The sequence below is a fragment of the Canis lupus genome, chromosome 17 (genome assembly GCF_011100685.1).
Source record: "Canis lupus familiaris isolate Mischka breed German Shepherd chromosome 17, alternate assembly UU_Cfam_GSD_1.0, whole genome shotgun sequence".
Lineage (NCBI taxonomy): Eukaryota > Metazoa > Chordata > Mammalia > Carnivora > Canidae > Canis > Canis lupus.
In genome coordinates, this window is record NC_049238.1 from 25,268,632 (window position 1) to 25,290,949 (window position 22,318).

At 32.5% G+C, this 22,318-nt stretch overlaps 1 protein-coding gene across 3 annotated transcripts in view; it reads right to left on the reverse strand.

Annotated features, from left to right (window-relative positions):
• Positions 1-353: 353 nt before the first annotated feature.
• The window catches only part of MEMO1 (mediator of cell motility 1), a 125,297-nt gene continuing 103,332 nt past the window's right edge, over positions 354-22,318 (reverse strand). For 2 of the 3 annotated variants that reach the window (XM_038561206.1, XM_038561205.1), the window contains 4 exons: positions 20,628-20,770; positions 12,503-12,579; positions 2,409-2,513; positions 786-1,022 (listed from right to left, as the gene is read on the reverse strand). In XM_038561206.1, the coding sequence (XP_038417134.1) occupies positions 891-1,022; positions 2,409-2,513; positions 12,503-12,579; positions 20,628-20,770 (457 nt within the window). In that variant the 3' untranslated portion in view covers positions 786-890. Of the gene's footprint in view, positions 1,023-2,408; positions 2,514-12,502; positions 12,580-20,627; positions 20,771-22,318 lie in introns of all 3 variants that reach the window. The other variant, XM_038561207.1, reaches the window with a different exon arrangement.

Here is a 22,318-nt window from a genome sequence, read left to right on the forward strand (position 1 = left end):
TGTTTCCTCATTTGCAGACTACTGCCTATCAAACACGATCTTTGAAGGGAAGGACTACATCTGTGTACTTTTACCAATCTTGAATTTATATTCTATTACAATATAGTAATGACACAAGGTGATGTCACACACAAAAAAAGCAAACTGTATGTAATTTTAAAAACTAACTTGAAAATATGATTCTAATATCTGTGATAAAAAAAATCACATAAATATGTAAAATACAAAATGCATCCTAACATATTTTTACATGAGCTGAAGTTTACCACTTTTAACATAAAAATTCTGAGATGGAATTAATAAAAAAACAATTTTTCATATGTACCACAGAGCAATAAGTTTAAATCAGACTATTTTGAGTTGTGTAGCCCTTTATTAGCAACTAAAATAGAAGGTATCTGTTGTACAACACGGGTAGTAATTGACTATAACTGGAGATTTATTATATTCTAATACAGATCATTTATAAATGCAATTTCTTTATTAAAAAGCTTCCACCCTTTTTTTGTTTGTTTGTGTACAATTTGCAAAACTATTCTGAAAGCGGAATATATGTGCACAAGTCTGCAAAGAGTGCAAATTTAGGATATGGTAAATGCTTTACAAGTTACTTTCCAAAAACTGCCACAACTGGGCCTTCACATTGCCATCTTTTTTGATCAAAATATTTTGATGCCAGCCTTCCTTCCACTGCCCTATACTATAAAGCATTTTTTAATGAATTGAAATTAAGGAAGGACTACACCTACTAGAAAAGAAGAGAAGAAAGTTCTATTAGTTTGAGGTTTCAGAATCCCCCCAAACCAGGACCAGTATCTTGGTAAGGGCTAGGCTGGGACCCCGGACAGAGAATGAGTATGTGCAGGTGGCATCCCTGAGGATTCAGAGCTTCAGTGGACCGTGAGTGCTCCCGCTGCATAACTCACTGAACTGTCTTGCCAGTTTCTACACTGGCTTGACTGGGCATAATTCAAAAAGGAAAAGCTCATATTCATTCCATTCTTCTGGAGCTCTGTGATAGCCTAGGGGAAAAAAAAATTGGTTATGACACACCTTAAATAAAAAGTGAACACTCTTTGAATGTGCTGGTAGCTTAACTTTGTCCACTTTACAACTGAAGCCTTGATTTTTTACTCTTTTCTTAATTTGTTTCTTGAATTTCTTATTGTATCATATTAAACAGGAAAAAGAGAATTCCTTATTTCATTCTCTCAAATAATTTCCCCTAGTCTAGCTTCTTGATAAATATCAGTTATCTTCCACACTACCTTTGTTATATTTAATAAGGCCACTTCAAGAAAAATATACCTTTTTCCTTACTCTAAACCAAATCACAGCCACTTCTGTCACTTTGAAATACTGTCTCTTCTTTGTCTGACTTTGACTAAATTTGAAATATATATAAATTAATTTCCAGATGTAAGAATTAAGCCAGGATTTTTACTTTAATTAGGGGCTGGTTCATCATTTATTTTATTACAATTTTATTTGAGCCAATACAGACTTTAGGAATTGGTGTAGCTTAGTTTAAATTTCAATAATTAGTTTATGCCCTTAACAGGCTTTTCTTCCAATCAATACCACTAAGAGAAAACCATTTCTAAAAACCCACAATGTACTATCTTTCAAATTACACTAAACTACACTGTAGTGTAGGTTCCTACCCTACCTATTCTAGGCCAACATCATCTTCTCCATTATTCTCTGTCTCTCCAAACAATAAACACAACTATAAGAAAATCCAGTGGTTTTTTGTTATTTTTGTTTATAGTTATTGCTTCCTCTTCCGATTCTTGAGTATACATACACTTTCTTAAAAAGTCTCATATTTTCTTTCAGGAAAGCCACAGTGTTTTATTTATTAGAGGAAAAGTTAATATTATTATCTCTTTCAAAAAGTCAGCTACTTGAAACTTCCATCTCTTATTATTATTTACATGAAATTTTGTTGTAAGAGAAAAACGTATACATGCTGTCTTGTGTTACATTTTATGAATATGTGAAGTTCAAAAACAGAATCTTCCATTTATTTTTATAGAGTCTAGAACATTAAATAAAACAAATTAATAAGGTTACTTATTATCAAAGGTTACTTTTGTTTATTTTTGTAAAGACTATATTGGAATTGGCTGTGAGTCAAGAGAAAAACTAGGCTTCTATTCTAAACAATTTTTCTATATTTAAAGAGAGTACTGGCTTATCTTGCATTAACAAATAACTTTATCCATGTAAGCAAAATAATGAAAAACTTAATTATCTTAAAGGTACTAGAAAGGAAATTTACTATATGTACCTAAAACCAACAGTCATTAATAAAATATCACAGATGATAACAATTAAGATATTTTGAAACATCATGGGATCAAATATTAAAATGTTAAAAATCAAGCCTTCCTAAAAATACTCACATTTAATAACACCCCAATGGGATGTCTTCCACATATAGTATTATGGTATTTCTTCAAGTAATTGCTAAAAGATACAGGGTCTAGTTGTTCTATAATACTCATACCCTAAAAAAAGAAGAGAAAAAGAAAATGAAAGAAAAAGAAAAAGGTACACAACTTATTATTTCGTAATTATATTTTAAAACTGTTACTAAGAGCCAAATATCATAATTTTTCAATTAAGGAGAAGTAAAGAAAACACATTAAATAATCCTTGTGAAGTATCAAACTCATTCATCATAGGTAATCTCATTATAGTCAGCTCTCAACAATATGTACACTTCATTAGCAGAAAACTTTCAGTCCTCAGTTTAGTTTTTTCTGATCTCCTGCTATGTTTCCACACCACTATCATCAGTCATTACTTAGTTGACAATCCTCAAACATTTCACAATCTTACATCTTTCTTATATAAACGTATTTACAAAAGTAAATCTGTTGTGAAAATTAAATTTTCTATATGGCTGTTTTTTCCCATAACCGTTTTATTTCTCTTACGCATAAATAATTAAGGGTTTACTGTAATTTAGCTAATTCCATAACATACACTTAAATATCAAGAGTGTGCAAGGCATTCTGAATTACCAGTATGTTAAAAAACGAAGATACCAGTAAGAAAAAGGTTAATACATCTTTAATTAATTTAAAGCTCATAAAAGACAAATGCTTAAGCAAAATAGGCCTTTTATGAACTTTTTTAAAAAGTGTTTTATCTCTTTGTGCACCTAGGTGGCTCAGTCAGTTGAGTGTCCAACTCTTGATTTCGGCTCCGGTGATGATCTCATCAGGGTCATGGAATCAAGCCCTTTATCAGGCTCCACACTCAGCAGGAAGTCTGCTTGAGATCCACTCCCTCTGTCCCTCCCACCCTTCTCATGCTCATGCTCACGCACGCATGTTCTCTCTCTAAATAAATAAATCTTTAAAAACAAAAAAAAAGGAAAAAAAAGCTTTTCATCTCTTTATACTTCCAGCTAGAATGCTTTAAGATTTTGAGAATCAAAAACTTTAAGACTACTACTAAAAAAAAAAAAAAACTACTATAAAGATAACCACTATGACTTGGGAATTTATTCACACTAAATTCCATACTCTGCAAATGCATTCAAATAATGTATTCATAATAAAATAATATAGAGCAACTTTAATCAAGCAAATAAATCAATGATTCTCACTCATTCATTCACCAATTACCTTACCTTGTTTTCTTATTGAGGTAAAATATTTTACATTTGAGTTCAACAAACTGGATTAACATACTTTGAGAGAAATGTAAATGATGATTTAACTAGGGAATCAACTGATATATTTTGTGTGGTTTTTAAATTATATTTCAACATGTTTTAAAACAACTGCAGTAGAAAAGCACCTAATCAGATGAACACATCTGAAAAATGACAGTAATCAGTAGGTGACATAAAAATATGGCAGTGGCAGCATCAAATTTAATTTTATAAAGAACCTGTTATCAGAGCATCCAAGTTGTTCATAAACATCATCACACTTTCCTGCAAATATGTAAGACAGATAGGTGTGTGCATGTAATCAACTTTCATTTGATTGCACATCAATTAGCCACTTCTAGATTTGTCCACAACCAGTGTATAATGCTAAGCTGTTTTCCCCGCAAATTAGGAGGCTTCCAGGTCTACAGTCTTCAGTGACATTTGGTACAAGTTCAGAGAAATATGAACAAACTTAAAAACTAAACCTAAGATAAACAATAGTATAATTCTAAAGAAAAATCACACAATATATTTCCGAGCCAAGTAGTAGTGCAGAGATGGAGTTAAACAAATCTCTTCCACATATATGGATAATCAAGATATAACTCCCTAAAGATGAAGGTACTGAGGCATAAATCAGATGAAGAGCTTGCCTCTAAATTTCTAATCCGAGGCTATTTCTCACTGACTAGTCTGCCTCATGTAGCATAAGAGACATACCAACAATTCTTAAGAAGTCTCACATAGCTATAATTTGTACACACATTTTAAGGAACTTTTAATGTTCCTGAATTAAGTCTAGGACAGTTTACTTTAAATAGAATTCTACTCATTAATACATGATATGACACTGAGGTTCTGATGTACACCTTAATGCTAAAATCTTAAAGCACATCTTAAACAAACTTACCACATTTATATACTGATGTGAAGAATTCAGAAACAGGAAAACTAATGAAAAAATTTGTTGAAAACAAAGAACTCACGAAATTTCGTATAGAAAGATAAAAAGGTCATTAATGCAGAGAAGACACTACTAAACAAAGCGTTTGAAATTAAGGTATAGTGGTTAAATTATAACAGGGAAAAGAAAAAATGGAGATGATGGAAGTTAAGGGATTAAACTTGAATTTTTAATTCCCTAAAGTGTGTTATGTACCGACTCATGCAAAAATCAATTCCATTACGATCAATTCTCTGACAAATAAAGACAATGAACAAGTATGCATTTTTATAAAGAAGGGATATAGAGAAAAAATAAGGCTTTCCTCATGAGTGAAATTCTCCAATTGGAAAATTCATAAAGTATGCAAACAACAGCAATAAAGATGGGGAGAAAGAGGACATCCATTAAGTAATACAGATCACTGGCAAATATAGTTTTGTATACATTTATATTTTGATGCTAACAATTTTTAAATTACTGTTTCCAAAATCCCAAGAAGATGAAAATGCTAATTTGATACTACTGCCAACTGCCAAAATTCCAAGAAGAAGAAACAAAGCACTTCTCAAATATGCTTAACTCTTCTATTCCTTGAAATACTGGAAGATATGATCAGGGAATCTAATGTCTAGGAGATGAAAATCTTGCTTAGGGCCTAGCATATTGAGAATCTGCTCACATGAACTTAAATCTAATATGAAACAGTGGGGATCTAAGATACAAAGCAGACATCGTAAACACCAAAAGCCAATATCCAGTACGATTTGGGTTTCTGAGAAATTTAGCAGCTTCAGCAAGAAATCCTCAGATTGAAAGGTAACTCCCCACCTTGAGGGGGACAAGGGTAGAGGGAATCTATCATGCTGACTCTCCAAGTAATGAGTGAAAGCTTCTAATGTTAAATCCCAAGTGACAATCCTAAACTGAATAGACAGCTTTAACTGACAGAGCTGCAAATTCAGGACTCTGATAAGACAATAAAGATCTTCCCTTTTAAAAAAAAGTTTATATATAATAAAATATTCAATTTAATTTTAATTTAATTTTAAATTCTGTCACCCAGAAGCAATCTCCCTCTAAAGTAACAAACACAAAAAGAAAAGTATTTTACAGGCAAGATGGGAAACGGAAATATTGTGCTTTCTGTAAGAGGCATCAAGATAAAATCTTATAGTGAAAGAAATTTTGTGGGGGGAAAAAAATCACCCTAAAAGATAGCAATGCTAAGAAGCAATGTACTAACAAATAACTATCTTAAAAGATATTATAAAACCTTATACCAAAGACTACTAAAGAAACTACTGGTCTGAGTTCAAGGAAGCAGTATGAGTAGATAAATCTGAACAATTTCACTTTGAAAAGAGTAGAAAGAGGGATCCCTGGGTGGCGCAGCGGTTTAGCGCCTGCCTTTGGCCCAGGGCGTGATCCTGGAGACCCAGGATCGAATCCCACGTCGGGCTCCCAGTGCATGGAGCCTGCTTCTCCCTCTGCCTGTGTCTCTGCCTCTCTCTCTCTCTCTGTGTGACTATCATAAGTAAATAAAAATTAAAAAAAAAAAAAGAGTAGAAAGAAAGAAAAGTAGCTGAAGTTCAATAATTGAAGTGACTACTAATAAATCTGGAAGGAAAAAACATTATAAGGATGACTACAATCCCATTTTCAGATTCTCTTTGCTAAATGCCCATAATGAAACATTGGTCTATATAAAAAGTGCAACAGAAAAAAATAACATGATCATGTAATACATAGATATAAAATACATATGTATGTACTTATGTATGGTTAATGTTTCCAGTATGTAGTATCAAAAGTTCACAAAAATCAATGTCTTAAAATACGTTCTGCTTTATAATTACTGAAATTACAAAGTACTACATACCAAAAATATGATCAGCAGCCAATACTATTTTAACACTTCCAGAATATACATCTCCTGTAACTCATTACTTTTTTCCCCACTTAATAACATTTGGAAGATCCAGTTTATCTTCCTAAAATTTTTATTTAGATTTTTTTTCACATCATTCAATTCCAAGATATTTAAATTCTAGATACAATTATTTTGCAATAAGAGGTACAGCTATTTTTCTTTTGTTTTAGAACTTAGAAACAGACTTTTCTGAAAACTAAAAAAGAGCCAAATCTAATTAATAAACTAATTTTGAACAGATTATACCTCAGATTTTATACTTAATTTTTCATCCTATCAAACTTTCAAGATGTGTAACAATTACAATTCAGAACTACTAACATGTTTTAATACTTATATAGAGAACCATCCAACTATATTTGCTTTAAAAAGACTACATATAGAAATTAAGATACTGGTTCTCAAATGAATGAAATTACTTTTAAATGGTACTTTAGAAAAGGAATACACAGAGAGATTTACCATTTGGTTATATAAATCAATTAAGAAAATATATAAATATATATATATATATATATATACACTATATATACACACACACACAAACATACATACAAGACTATATGTATAGACCTAATCATTCATATTACTCTTATTCTTATTTTAATCCATTTACTCTAACCTGCAGAAGTGAGTTATAACTTGAATTAAGAGTATGCTAATAAAAAAACAGAACACTTATAAGCCATTTAAAAATTCTATATAAACAGAAAGGGACCACAAATATCAGACTCCAAGTAAATATCATATCAAATATTAAACTCAAACATATTAATAAGAACCAAATACTCAATGTTCAGAAATTATATTCCAGACATTTAAATAAAAATTTAAAAATTATGACCTGGTTATTTTGGACATCTAAAGTAAGGTTGTCAGATGCAGATTCAGAAGTCAATCTTAAACTTACTGGTTCTTTGTTCATTTTTTGGGCAAAAATTTATAATTTCAAAGACTTAGAAGCCACCAGAAAGGGCAATAATTGTAGGAGAATCATGGGAATCATGCCAATGGATAATTGTTGCCCTTTTTGCTCTTCGTCAAAGTAAGAAACCAAGGTCTATCTCTGTCTGATAATGTATCTCAAGAGAGATAAATAAAGCTACTCCTCTTAATATAAGCTAACAATCAATATAGAATTAGAAGAAAGGCTAAAAGGATAGTTAAATATGGATGTTTATACATAACACATAGAATGATAAATAATACTAAACTGTTTAAATGTGACCACAGTTCTAAAGAGGTGTAAGGGATACCATCATGTTCAGTGACTTCGGAGTACCAGGTAAACTAATGTTGTAGAGAAAACATCTCTCTGTGCAAAAAGCATCAATTCATGGATTTACAAATTCCTACATGTGCAAAATTAAATGCTGCCTAATTAGAGTTAACAAATGATTTAAAGAGCTGAATAGAAAACGAGAGAAGAGAGATAAAGAGGAAATTTGTTCTATTCAACAGATTGTGGCAATAGCAGGACAGTTCAAATTTATCTACAAAGCGAATTTAGGAATAAAAAGATTTGGGGACTCTTTCCATACTACCAGAAGGTGATCTCCAGGGGCACATATGTGCAAGTCTATTTTGAAAAAGTTCCACGGGTGACTGAAATTGTAAAGATAAGTTTAAGGATTACTATGGCAGACAATCTCCTCTCTACCCTGTCTCTAATTACCTGTTAGAACTCTCAAACTTACTCCAGACTTCTCCAGGTTTCAAAACACTATAGTCAATTCCTTAGCAAAGACCTTTTGAAAATACTTCTCAAAGTGATCTCAATCAAATCTACAAACTTCTTTTCACATCCACTAATGCCACCCCAAGTCCAAGTTGCTATCATCTCCCCGCTAAACTACTGCCCACGCCCATTGTTATTACTATTCCTGAGACTTCTGTAGAATCCATTCTCTACACAACCACCAGACTGACCTTTAAAATAATGTAACTACATCATTTCACTTCCCTTTGTACTTATATAAATTTCTTACCCTGGAATATAAAGCCCTACATTATCTGATCCCTGCTTATCCCTCTCTGGCCACAGTTTATACTACTCTTACTCTTATCTACTGTACTCCTGCAACACTGGCCCTTCATTTTTTTCTCCACCCACCAGCCTCTTTCCCATCAGGACTTTGCACAGGCAGTTCCTTCTTTCCAGAATGCTCTTTTCCTCTGATCTTTACTTGGTTTGCTCCTTATCATCTTTATCTAAGTTTAACGTTTCTCCTCAGGGAAGTCTTTCTCCAATCACTCAACCACCAATCATTTACTATTTCAAAACCCTTTCAATATTTTCTGTACAGCACACATCACTTTTGGAAACTAACTTATATATACCCTTACCTTTAAAAGAAAAAACAATGTATCTCCTCCTGTTAAATAAAAGTCCTGTGAGAACAAGTGTGTTTGTTTACTGCCATTATCTCCAATGGTGCCTAGGACTGTAAGTGCACTCAAAAATAACTGACAAAATAAAAATCCAAGTGCCTACCTGACATCTCCACTTGGGTATCTTGCAGGCAACAGCAAATATAGAATATCCCTAATAGGATTTATGGTTTCCCTACCTCCAAAAACATCAGTCTTATCTTCTTATAAACCTAAGTGAATAGTACCAACACCCAACCAGGAGCGTAAGCAAGACATTTAGGAGTTATCTTTGATACTTCCTTCCCCAGCAAGTTCAATCAATCTCCAAGTCCCTTCATCAGTTTGTCTCTTACATATACTGAATATATCCACTCTGTCCCTCTCTCCCACCATCACCATCCCATCTACTGTCTAAATTACCTGAATTACCAAACTGGTTTACTCATTTCTCCTCTGACCTCCCTCCAACCCACCTGCTACAATGCGCTATATGATCTATTCAAATACAATCTGATTTTATCACTTTCCTTATTTAATATCCTTTAAACAGTATGTTCTAAGGACACCTGGGTGGTTCAGTTGGTTAAGCATCTGCCTTCAGCTCAGGTCATGATCTCAAGGTCCCAGAATCAAGTCCCTCTTCGGGCTCCCTGCTCAGTGGGGAGTCTGCTTCTTCCTCTCCCTCTGCTCTGGTCCTGCTCTCTCACTCTCTCTTTCTCAAATAAATTAAAAAAAAAAAAAAAAAAACCTTAAAAAATTTTCTTAAATGAAGAGTTTGTTCTAGATTCTCTACCTTCATTTCTCATCACTACCCCCCATCCATTTATTCACTGATTCACTCAGCAACTATATATATTGAGTACTTGGTGAAAAGCTGATACAAAATGGACAAAGATCCTGACTCATGAAGCTTGTAATCTAATAGGGGAGGTTATCACCAAACAAATCAACAAATAATAAGTCACACAGTAATTAATACTGAGAAGAAAACTTAAGTAGGATAAAGCCATAGAACAACTGTTCACCACAGGGTTATGATGAAAAATTGTGGGCACATTTTTGTTTGTCTCAGTAATTAGAAGATGCTACTGGGGGATTTGGTGGGTGGTGTCCAGGGATGTTAACTGTCCTATAATACAAGACAGTCACACACATAAATCATTGTTCTCATCCTATAACACTCTTGACATGTCCACAGAGGTGAAACTCTACTTTTATATATAAATATTCTATTTTATATATAAATACCAAGAAGTTTTGCATGGTTTTAATATACAGGAACTGCCATATCATATAAAGTGAGGGAAGGCTACCGTTTGTTTAGTTTACAATTTTACTAAGAATCGTTCACCATTTTAGAAAATCAAGTCACCCAGCAATACACCTTAGTAATATGAGTCACAAATATTAAAAAACTGTTTAGGTTTGGATAGCTGTATTTTTTAAAGATTTTTTTTAAAGATTTATTTATTTATTTATTTATTTATTTATTATTTATTTATTTATTTATTTATTTATTTATGATAGGCATAGAGAGAGAGGGAGAGAGAGGCAGAGACACAGGAGGAGGGAGAAGCAGGCTCCATGCCAGGAGCCCGTCATGGGACTCGATCCTGGGACTCCAGGATCGCGCCCTGGGCCAAAGGCAGGAGCTAAACTGCTGAGCCACCCAGGGATCCACTGGATAGCTGTTATATGAATTATACAATGTATAAGCATCTAACTACTTCATAATGTCTTCTAATATAGTTGGTATTATATCATTACATCATTAAAAATATATCATTAAAAATATACTATTTTATCATAAATTATTTTCTGTTTATTTCTTTCTCATATTATAGGTAGGGTATTTACTTGAATATATATATAGGAAGATTATATTCATTATTTCATTCACCTGAAAAATATCTGAGCATCTAGTAATGTTCTAATCATTATTCTAAGCACTTTGGGTATATCAAAGAATAAGATAAATTTCCTGACTAACAAAACTATAATAAATAAGTAGAATATTTAGTTTGTTGAAAGAAAAACTGCAGCAGGATAAAGTGGATTGAGAATGCTAAAAGGGTGGAATCTCTGATGCAAAATTAAACAGGGTAGTCAGTGTGTGCCTGGTTGGGAAGGTGAAACTGAGCAAAGCCACAACATGAGACAATCAAGTATAAAAAGAGTCAAAATCCTAAGCAAGGATCATCTATGTCACTCTCACAGCATAATAAGGAGAGCATACGTCCCGAGTATCTCTTGTATCTTTATGTCGGAATAGCTTCTAAGTCTGTTCAATGATTGCACTAAGTGAGAGACAGTATTTTCTCTTCTCAACATCTTTAGTATTTCACACAGTACCAGACACACAGGAGACACCCATTAATCACTTACTACATGAAAAAAATAAATGATGACATAACCGGAAAAATTTCCCAAGGCAACTGAGAACCAAGTCTCAGAAAAATAAGATTATAACTAGAAGCCAGAAAAGAATTAAATGTCTGACATGACAACATCATAAAGCCAAAAGAAAAGTCAGTAAATTAAGTCCAAACAAAATTCCAAAGGTAAAAGTGTATTAGGCCGTAATTGGATCCAAGTAATAAGATAAATTTAAATACAATAATATCTAAATATAATAAAATCTCCTAAGTAACTAAATTTCCATTCATTGCATTTGGCTTTTAATAAAATATACAAGGTATAACCTACCTATAGTTTTAAATCCAGATTCCTTACTAAAATATTTTATCTACTTCAGATACTTCAGACTAAATATTCTTGTATATATGCCAAAAAGCTTTCAAACAGTGGTAAAGTTGATTTCAACAGATCACAGACATAAAGTCTGACAGAGTTTAAAGACAATTTAGAGACCACCTATTCCAAATCTCTCATCTTAGAGATGACAAATTGAGGACTAGAGAAGGAGATGATCTATCAAAGGTCAGAGCCAATTAGTTATATATCTGCTATATTTAATATTCTGTTTATAAGTAAAAAAATAAAAAAAGAAAAGAAAAACTAAGATGATTTGTAGGACTTCTTAAATATGAAAATAAGTACTATGACTTCCATACTACTTTAAGGAAAATGACAGCAGGATCAATGTCTACTATACTCCTGGGCCAGATAAGAACATAATCATATTTTTAAATTCTATATTTAAAACAACAAAATGAAACACTATTTAAGAAAATCCAAATGGCCAAGAAATATAATTAGATAATAAAACAAACTTAGAATTTGCTACCACTGTTTCTGCTTAAAAGTAAATAATGGCATTAGTATCCTGTCATCCCTAAACTTTAGACACTCCCCCAAATAGCATCTAAAACCTGTATCTAATTTTTCTTAGTCTCATTAATCAAATAAAATGAAGATAAAGGAAATTTCAACTAATAGAAAAGGGGTTATTTTTATGATCAATATTTATATGACTGTAAACTCTATTTTGCACATTTAAAGAGAGGGAAAGAATTATTTATTAGTCCACTGTATATTTCACATATTAAGTCTTGAATCACTAATCTGAAATTAAAGAAAACACCTTAGAGCATTAAAACCCCACACCTGAAAGACTTACCATTTTATCTAGATGTTCAATGGATCTATAAATCTCCCCCTGGGATTCATCATAGTAACTGTAACGGAACCTTTGACCTTGAAACAAATATCATGTACAAAATAAAATAGGGAAAAATTAGAAGCTAAAAAGAAAGCAAGCGCTTACCAAATAATTTCAGTTCTCATGGAAGGCAAAGCACAGCTTAAGCCTCTGAGAGAATCATTCCCAAGAGCCCTTGTACATAAAAATAAAAGGCGTATTTGGGAAGGTAATAAGGAAATGATATATCACCAGTGTTTTATGATGTTAAAAACTACTTCAAACTGTAGAACCTTAAAGTCACGAGCAATACAAAAGACTAAGGAAAAAAAACAGCTTAAAAGTTAGAAGCATTGTTAAACATATCATATCTGTCTATAATAGAAGGTAAACCCAAAAGAATATGATTCAAGGAAGCTTGGTTTAAGAAAACTATCTCAATTTAACAAATCAATGAAAGTTTAGCTTTTGCTGCATAAATGCAAAGATTTGGTCTCTATTACAGAAAAAAAAAAGTGCAGGTCAGAGATATATGTGGCTTCTGTGATTTTTATGACCTCAATAAAAAAAATTTCTCATCCTTGCAAAACTCTCTACTTGAAAAATGATCAATACAAGTGCCTTAAAATAGGAGGCACAAAAGGATTAAGTACGATAGATTAAGTACAATAAATAGTCCTACTCTGACAATAAAATCTCAGTAAGAGTACAAGCACAGAACATTCAATAAGTTTAGCTCTTCTCCAAGAAACAGAGCAGGTAAACTGGAAGAAGCTTGAAAAGAAGAGAGAAAACAAAAGGCTCAGGTAATAAACTTTGCTTCCTGCTACAGTCATATAAAAACCAAAAGTTAAACATATTCATTATTAAATAATTGTGGTATGTTATTCCACCGTTCACGTTGTATTTCAGATACATCTACACTTGTATTTCTGTGATGCCTATATTTCTAAGAACTCATTACTTTTATATTAGTTATTTTTAAAGGTTCACCAAAATGCATTTTAAAGGGATGAGACTATACCAGTCATGTATGTACACACTCTGTGTCTTGTGCTTCATTTTTAGAGCAAAGTTCACATATATAATTATCATCCTCACACCTGAGAAGATGGGTTCCTTTGGCAGGATAATTATGATTTTTATGTTTTATTTTACTAAAAAAAATCATAAATGATGAGCAATGCAAAATAATAAAACTCTTTTGATGCTCTTTTTTTTGAAAAAAACACATAACCATTCTCAATACTTCCTTTACTTGTTGACGTTGATGTCTTTGATGGTCATCTTTCTAGAATATACTGTATTTTCTTTTTCACATTTTAACTTTTCACATACATTAATATGTACAAATTACTCATGTAGCAGTTCTTACTTTCCCTCAAGAGTTTCTATTAAATCAGTATTACATCTTGTAATTCATGTTATCCTAGAATCAAGCAATAAGGTTCTGAGACAATTATCTGCTTTCTGAATGTAACAACCTTTTTGGTAAACATTGAGGATTACTACATCTTGCCATAACTATGTGATCCATGACAGTCCTTGCACTAAAAACATTCTTAAAGAGTGACAATTCATCATTCAATGTCCCTATGTTAAATAACTCATGAGACATTTCTTCCAAAATTTAGTTAGGTATAATTTTGTTTTTCTTTACATAATGTATACACTTACTCCTACCTAATAGTAAGAACTATATAAATTGACCCTATTTTTCCCATTTGCCACTGGCTATCAGAAGGCTCAAAGTCAAATCTAAAGCCTGTTGCAGTAACTTTACAGATTCAATTCATATGTACTAATTTTCTATTTCTATTTCAAAGTTCTTTTGATAGAATTGTCCCAAATCTTTTGTGAAATGAATGAACAATTAAATGGATAACCTTAGACAAGAAACTTTTCACTGTCAACTGTAGTAATATTCTTGGAAGCGATGAAGATGAATATTCTTTGAACCTGAATTACTTCAGGTTTATACTAACACATTCTGTTTTACTTGCTTCAGGAGATAGCTGTCAGTTTTAGATGTCAATAATCCCTGTGACTGGAACATAACTGTCTAATCCAAAAACTGCTACTGTTCAGGTGGAGAGAAAAATGCATGTACTTTTTGAGAACCATCTGCTACTCAAAAGTGTTTTCTGCTGATTTCCAAGTTCAGAGCTATTGTTTCAAATAACTGAAGTTGGTCAAACCTGGCTTAATCACAGGTGAAAAGCCTAACTATATTTGGAAATGCTGCCTTGTTCATACGGGCCATTTTCAATGTCATTTTCACTTAAAAATTACTTCTGAAGTAAGAGAAAAATACATAAAATGTCTTGAATATTTTAAAATACTAAATCAACATGTGATTGAAAAAAAATGGCAAAATGCACAGGAAAAAAATGACTAAATGTTTAACATTTTGCTATCTACCACTTGCTACTCCTTAGGTAGCTACCTTGCATTTTGTAGCTAAAGAATCTAGTAGAAATCCACACTACATATAGCTACTACACTGAAAATCCACACTACATATAGCTACTACACTGAAAAAATATCTGACTTTAACAGCTCAAACTGTCTTAGAATAATCTTAAAAAAATTGTACAAGCATTTAAAAATTATTTGAGAAATTCATTCTGGTCAATATACATACATACAGAAAGCATCTAATCCAAAGTAAATAGTTTCCATCATCCTAACCTATATGTGTGTGGTGGGAGGGGGGGGAGGATGAGGGAGGATGTGTGCACGCGCACACACATGCACACGCAACTTTAGTTACACATCTCTTGGAATTTGAATGCAAAGAAAAATCTTTGTATCTAATTATTTTTTAAAAAGTTTATCAAGACTTTATTTAATGAGAAACGAAAGAAATGACAATACTAGCATAATACATTGTCCGTAAATGCACCTTTAATCAAATATTTACTGTTGATTTAAAATATATTATGATTTTTATGTAATTCACGAGCAGACATTTTGTTTTATAATGTGTCTAACATTCAGTAAAGCTTATGCATCTAAACTGAGGAAATACAGTTGCCTATGTACCTGGAGAACTGGACTTGTACACTTTCATAAGTATGAATAAAGCATATCACGTAGTAAGAGAAAATTACTTACCTGAAACTCATCCTTTCAGAAGGTACACTGGGAAAATGGATTCTCTGAGCCCCTGTTTCAACTCCAAGTATGAGCTTTCTAGCTTTAAGAGCCATTGACACTGCCCCTAGGGCAGCATAAGCTTTGGAGCTCCCCTAGTGAGTATGTCAGTAGTTTCTTCAGGTGCCTTCCCTCAGTTCTTTTCAAATTCAAAAGATGAGAGGAAAAATAACCCAAGAAAAAAAATCCTGTAAAGCAGAAACCTTACTCTTTGAGGGAAGGAGGGTAGCTCATTTGTGAATCCATTCCAGAGCACGCTTTCTGAGAAAAAGAAATACAGGTAAGTAATTTTCCCCATCTCCAAAGGTGACTGGTGATTCATGAGTGGATTCACAGAGTGCGGAGAGTAAGCTCCAGGGATGTCTGTGTGACACACGACAGTCAACTAATGAGGACACACAACAATGAATGGTACAAGAACCAACACTACTGTTTAGTACCTCCAAACACAAAGTAAACAAATATCAAATACCTCAGCATGAAGCCATACACTAGATTGCAGAAATAAACAGTGAGCTTGGAAAGTTCATCAATAGAGCCCCCAAAAGATGAGTGAACAAAACAGACTTCCAGACATACGTCCAGGAAAAACTGTACTGTTATACATTCACTTCATCACTTTAGGTTTCTAGGTTACAACATTTTCAATGATTTAACTTAACCCTCACAACAACCTGTGAGATAGATTATCAAGTCGCTCTCTACTAAGGACCTAAACTAGGGACGTTCATAATTGAAATTGTGAAAAACTATAGTCCTTTCATTCTAAACTCTCAATTATAAGGTTAAAAAATAATAATAATAACCTACCCTCCAACATGCAAAAGATCAAAACCTTAAATAGGTGAAATTAGTATGTATAAAATTTGAGAAGACAAATATGAAAGCTTGGATAAGATGTATTTCAGAAATCAGCTAAGTTACACTCAAATCAATTTAAATTATTTAGAAAATAGTAGTACCCTAGTATCTAAGAGACTAACAACAGAAAGGAAAAAGAGCAGACTGTATAATCTCTTGTTAATGTATATTAAACTAGAAATCTGAATAAAGATATAAATTTATAAATATTCTGAGGAATGCCACTTTTGATAGGTGACACATACTTATAGAAATTATGTAAATCTAGACAAATATAACTTTATATGTAAAAATCCAAAATTGCTAAAGTGAGTATAATAAATTTTATTCCTATTTTTAATAAAATAATTTATCATTAACATTTACCAAGTAAATTTACTGAAGTCAATTTGCACTTAAAACCACCATAAAAGGAAAATTAAATAGAATGAATCGACTTTTTAAAAAACCAATTTCTGTTAGATCCAGTTTCATTTAGAAACTTCTTAGAAGTTAATTAGAAATTATGTTAATGAAAGCTGTCAATAATCTAAATTTGAAAATATAAATTTCAGGGAAATCAAGGAAGTACAAATATTAACAGTATATATTATATGTAAGAATAAGAGCAAAAATGAAAGTTAGGAAAACAATGAAAATTCTACCAATTAGAAAAACTAAATTAGGCCCAGTCAAAATTCTCTTATATGCAGCTATCTTATATGACAAGAAACTTGATCAGAAAAAGTAGTGATAACATAACTTAACCATAGTAAAAATATTAGCAGCAAATGTCTTTCACTTATGCCACAATCCCTGGTAGTAGTGGGAAGGGTGAAATGAGGTAGGATCATGAACTGTTACTAGGAAACATCACCCTTTTGGGCTGACTAATGAATTTTCATGTGGATTAGACTAAGGATAGAATAAAAGGCAGAAATTGAAATGGTGAAGGTTTTTTTCTGGGGGGAGTAGGGGATTCAAATAAGGGACAGAAAGAGCATAATAGAATCTAGGTCTCCACTCTCCCTTGGCTTTTCCCACCCAAAAAGAAAATTTGAGAATGTTTTAGTCTTTCTACTTTTTCTCTAATGTCTTTTTCAAGTCCACACAAAATTTAAATGGGATCTGAAAGATGAACATCTTTAAAGCAAAGCATACACACAAAAAAAGTCACTCTTGTAACAGACATTGGCTAACAAGTAAAATCAACCAGGCAAAACCTTTCCAATCACATAATAGGTCTCCCAACTGTCTCTATCACCAAATCTCTTGGTTTATTTTAAACAGAAGCTGTACATAATAGAAACAATGACTAGAAATGAAAAATGCTGTCACTGCCAGTACTCTATTCAACAAAAACAAAATTCCTCTATATGTATCTGAGTAATTTGTCAACTGTACCATAATCAATTAAGCAATTTTTCTTCAAAAATTAGCTATTACAAATGTAATAGTGTGTTTGACAGTATAACTCAATGGAACTTTTAAGATCTCTGAGTATTTAAGGAACTAAATCCTTCCTGTGAAATTATTTAGAATTCAGGGTTAACATTACTTTGATATGGTAAAATCAATCTATACAGTATCTTTACCAAAAAACAAAACAAAACAAACAAAAAAAAAAAAAAACCCACAAAAACAAACAAAAAAACAGAAGAAGAAGAAGAAAAAAACCATTAAGAAATATCCTCACAAGAAAAAGCTAGATTTTTGAAATGGATGTATATCATTCATTAATTTAGAAAAGATGACCAAAGCCACCAGAGCACGTAATTTGAGAAATATGAAAATTTCTAAGACATTTTAACCCATAACTAGCCGAAGATTCGTATTAATTCAACTAGGCATATAAAATAGAAAATGAATCTTACTTTACAAGAATGACAGTTACTATTGTAGAAGGGGAACTACCAATCTTGGAATAGTATCTAATAGTATCTATAAGTACCTTCCACTTATCCCCAGATCTTTATCAAATTTCCTAATAAGAATTAGTACAGTGCTTTCCAAAGTACAAACTAAGCACTTTATGAGTATTGTTAGTGATACTAAAAAATATAAGCACTTGGAAAAGTTCTATTACTTAACGACCAAATGTAAATATAAATATGTTTAATCTCTGGATAATTCTCATAACTAACATCTACCAACCTTTGGAAATTTTGAGTTATCATCTGTAGTTATCACCAGGAAATCCTAGCTTACAAATTTAAACACCAGAATTTTCTAGAACACTGGAGATCAAATGGCCTAAATAATTTTCTAAGAATCTAGGTAGAATATAAAAACTCATCTTTCTCTCTCAATATTATACTTAAATACAGTAGTGGACTAGAGCTTGTTTGCTTTAGAATTCATTAATGAGGTAAAAAGAATGATTTAAGAGAAAAGCATCTACTGATTTTTGTGTGGATTTATACTGTGATTGCACATGATACCAACCAGATTCTAAAGAACAATATCAGGGGAACTAATTCTCTAGATCATAAAAGTAATTTAAAGTGATTCATGGGAGCCTTAAAAGTGAAGAGGGAGGGGACACACACTTCAAGAATTTTTAATTTCTAAGACATGTGGACATGCTTTATTATCAACACAAATTCACAACACTAAGAAAAATATCCTTTTTTCAATAATGATACTCCTTAGTTTTTAAGATCAACTACGACTAAACATCAGAATTTCCAAGCATCTATCTAGTCCTCAGATCTAAGTAATATACTTAAAATCCATAAAAAATAACTTCTGCCAAAGGTAGCAAACCAACTAGCCAATAGAACTGATTATTATAAAGAAACTTGAGAGTCTCTTAGGTAAGGTAGCACAGCCTAAACCAGGACTTCCCAACCTTAGCACTACGTGTTTTGGGCAGGATAATTCTTTGATGAGGAAGGCTGTTCTGTGTACTGAAGGATGTTTATTTGGCAGCTTTTCTGTACTCCACTAAATTGATGCCTAAAGCCTCCCCGCTTCCCACCCCCATCCCAAGGTAATGACCAAAAATGTCTCCAGGCATTTCCAAATGCCCCCTCATAAGACAATCAGCCCCAGATGAGAAATTAGTGCCTTAAACCAAAATACGTATCTATAAGGGAGGATGGCTCTCTTAAAAATGATTTCAAAGCCACTCAGAGAGCAAGGTAAGAGAAAATACCAGCCTAATGAGGCCAGAAAAATAGTGAGCCAGATTTGATAATCAATGCTTAAGACATATAAAAGCCAGGGCTCCCTGTATCTCACAGAGGATGTTTTTCTGGCAATTCAAGTACTCTATCTTAAAATGTACAGACTTGTGCCTTATGTTTTCTCAATAATAAAAGAAATAACTAAAGGATGAACAGATAACTGGCATCCTCAGGCCAATGAGAGAGGTCCTAAAAGGAATAGGAATCAGAAATACTCTATCCAGAACAGCAATGGATAAAGGATAGCAAACTGTATTCAAAGATTCAAAAAATAAAACTTACTGAAAGAGGCATCCACAAATGTCTTTTTATGATTTATTCACTGTGAAGTCTCCTTACTTTTTTTATTCACAATAATAACAAAAATCACATAAGAGTTCTTACTCGTATTAGCCATTACCAGTGAAAACCACAATGCTAACAGCCAACATATTACACTCTTTGGAGGGTACCTCTAAACTGATGGCAAAAATTAAGCACCAAAGGAAAAATAGAAAGAAAAAACACTAATTACAGAAAAAGAAATGTGGAAAAGGACTGGCATAGCACACAGTGCTCTTCTACCTTCTAAAGAAGAACATTGGTTTTATCTACCAAAAACTAACTTCCGAGAATCTACCACACAACTCAACCTGGAAATAGGGGTTAAAAGATCTTAACTCCCACTAATGTAAGTAGCTAAAGCAAGGATGCCCTCACAGTGTGAATCCAATTATACCAGTCGCCTTTGGAAATGTATCCATAATCTACTATAATAATCTGATCCTTTTTAAAAGACTTTTTTATTCACTTTTAAACATTGCAGCTAAAACTTTCCAAGGAAAATGGTAAAGAACTGAAAATCAGAGCTTAGAGTGAAAAGATACCATTAACCACAAGTATATAGTATCTATCATGATATGTTAAAATCTAGAACTTACCCCAATGGCAGAAATCAGAAGAAACCACAAAGAGATTACTAGGATCCGCTAGATATTTACTGAAGAGTTTTCCGAATTCCTGTTCTTTTGACTCACTCAGAGCTCCAACCAGTACAGGAATAATGGTAAACTCATCCTTATGGCTTAAAGAAAACAGAGAAAAAAAAAAAAAAAGTCATTTAAGAAGTATAAGAATAAAAATAGTTTTCCAATGTGTTGGCACTAAAAAGTGGAACATTTATTAATAATGGTAAGGGAAAGATACATACTGTTGAATTTTTTAGTCTATAAATTAAATGTTTAAAGAAGACCATTTAAAAATAAGAGAGATACAGAATATTAAAAATATCTATTCAAATTACAGAAATGTACAATAGTTCTTTAGATAAACAAAGCTAATTTACTACCAGGTATAATAATATCTTCAAAATAAAAATAAGCCCATCAGACCATCACCAAATCAAGTCTTCTCAACTACACATCAAAGCTACAATCATCTGCCCAACCTTTCTGCAATTTTAAAAGAGCATTAAACTCTTCCTTAATATTTTAATCCTATCCTGTTATAAAAACCACCACTTCTGGCACTTTTATAAACCTGCCAAATGGGTCCCAAGTCCCTGCTCCGCTGTGTCGGGCATACTTGGACCTAAGCTCGAGCTTGCTAATAAACCCTCGTGTGTTTGCATCAGAAAAATAAAAAATAAAAAATAAAATAAAATAAAATAAAATAAACCTGCCAAATGAGACCCACAAAACTTAATCTTGGCTCCCGTAAGATACACCAACTGCACCTTGTACCTATACTAATAAACAGATATAAGACAGTTTGAAAATATAACTCAAATTTCACTGGCATCTAGGGTGGATGTAGACTTCAAGGAAGTAGGTATTAATTTCTAGCAGCAAGAAAAAGACACCACACCCACCCACAATGTTTATGACATATCCACAAGTCCCTTTTTCACTCTTCAGATTGACAGATTTATGGAAAAGGAACAGAGCAGATTAATAAAGAATAACTATGATGGGCTATAGAAACAGACGTTCATCCAAAACCTTTTAAATTTTTCATTGTAGTGAAATTTTACTTACATATATTCAATATAATTTACATTCTAAATGATCCCAGATTGGAATTTTAGAAGCGTGAATCATGTTTGTCTGACTTGTTCTGAACAGGACTTTAAAAAAAAAAAATCACCATTATAATAAATGCTTTTTAATATGATAACCTGACACTTAACTGATGTAGGACAAACAGAATTCATAAAAGGGTTTTTAAAAATACTAATTTTAAGTTTATTCCCAAAATAAGTGTTAGCCCAGCTTCATAAAGCTCAATTCAGGGCACCCGAGCGCCTCCCCCATAAGGACCCCCTTACCCTTGTCAATTGCGAAATAAACAGATCATACAGATCTCCAGTCCCTCTGCAATGCAGGGGCTTCTTGGGCAGAATCTGCATCTATGGAGTAAGAAAAAAAGAGGAAGCTGGCAGAGGAAGCTGCCATGGAATATCTCTTTCTCTCTTTCACCAGTTTGCTTAACAACTGCATGAATGAATAGGGGCTCTACAATAAGAGTGATTATCATTTGAAAGGAAAGAATTTGACCTCTAGTAAAAACTCAAGAAGATTGTTATGATTTGTTCTAACTTCCAGTACTATATAAATAAATAAACTAGGATCAT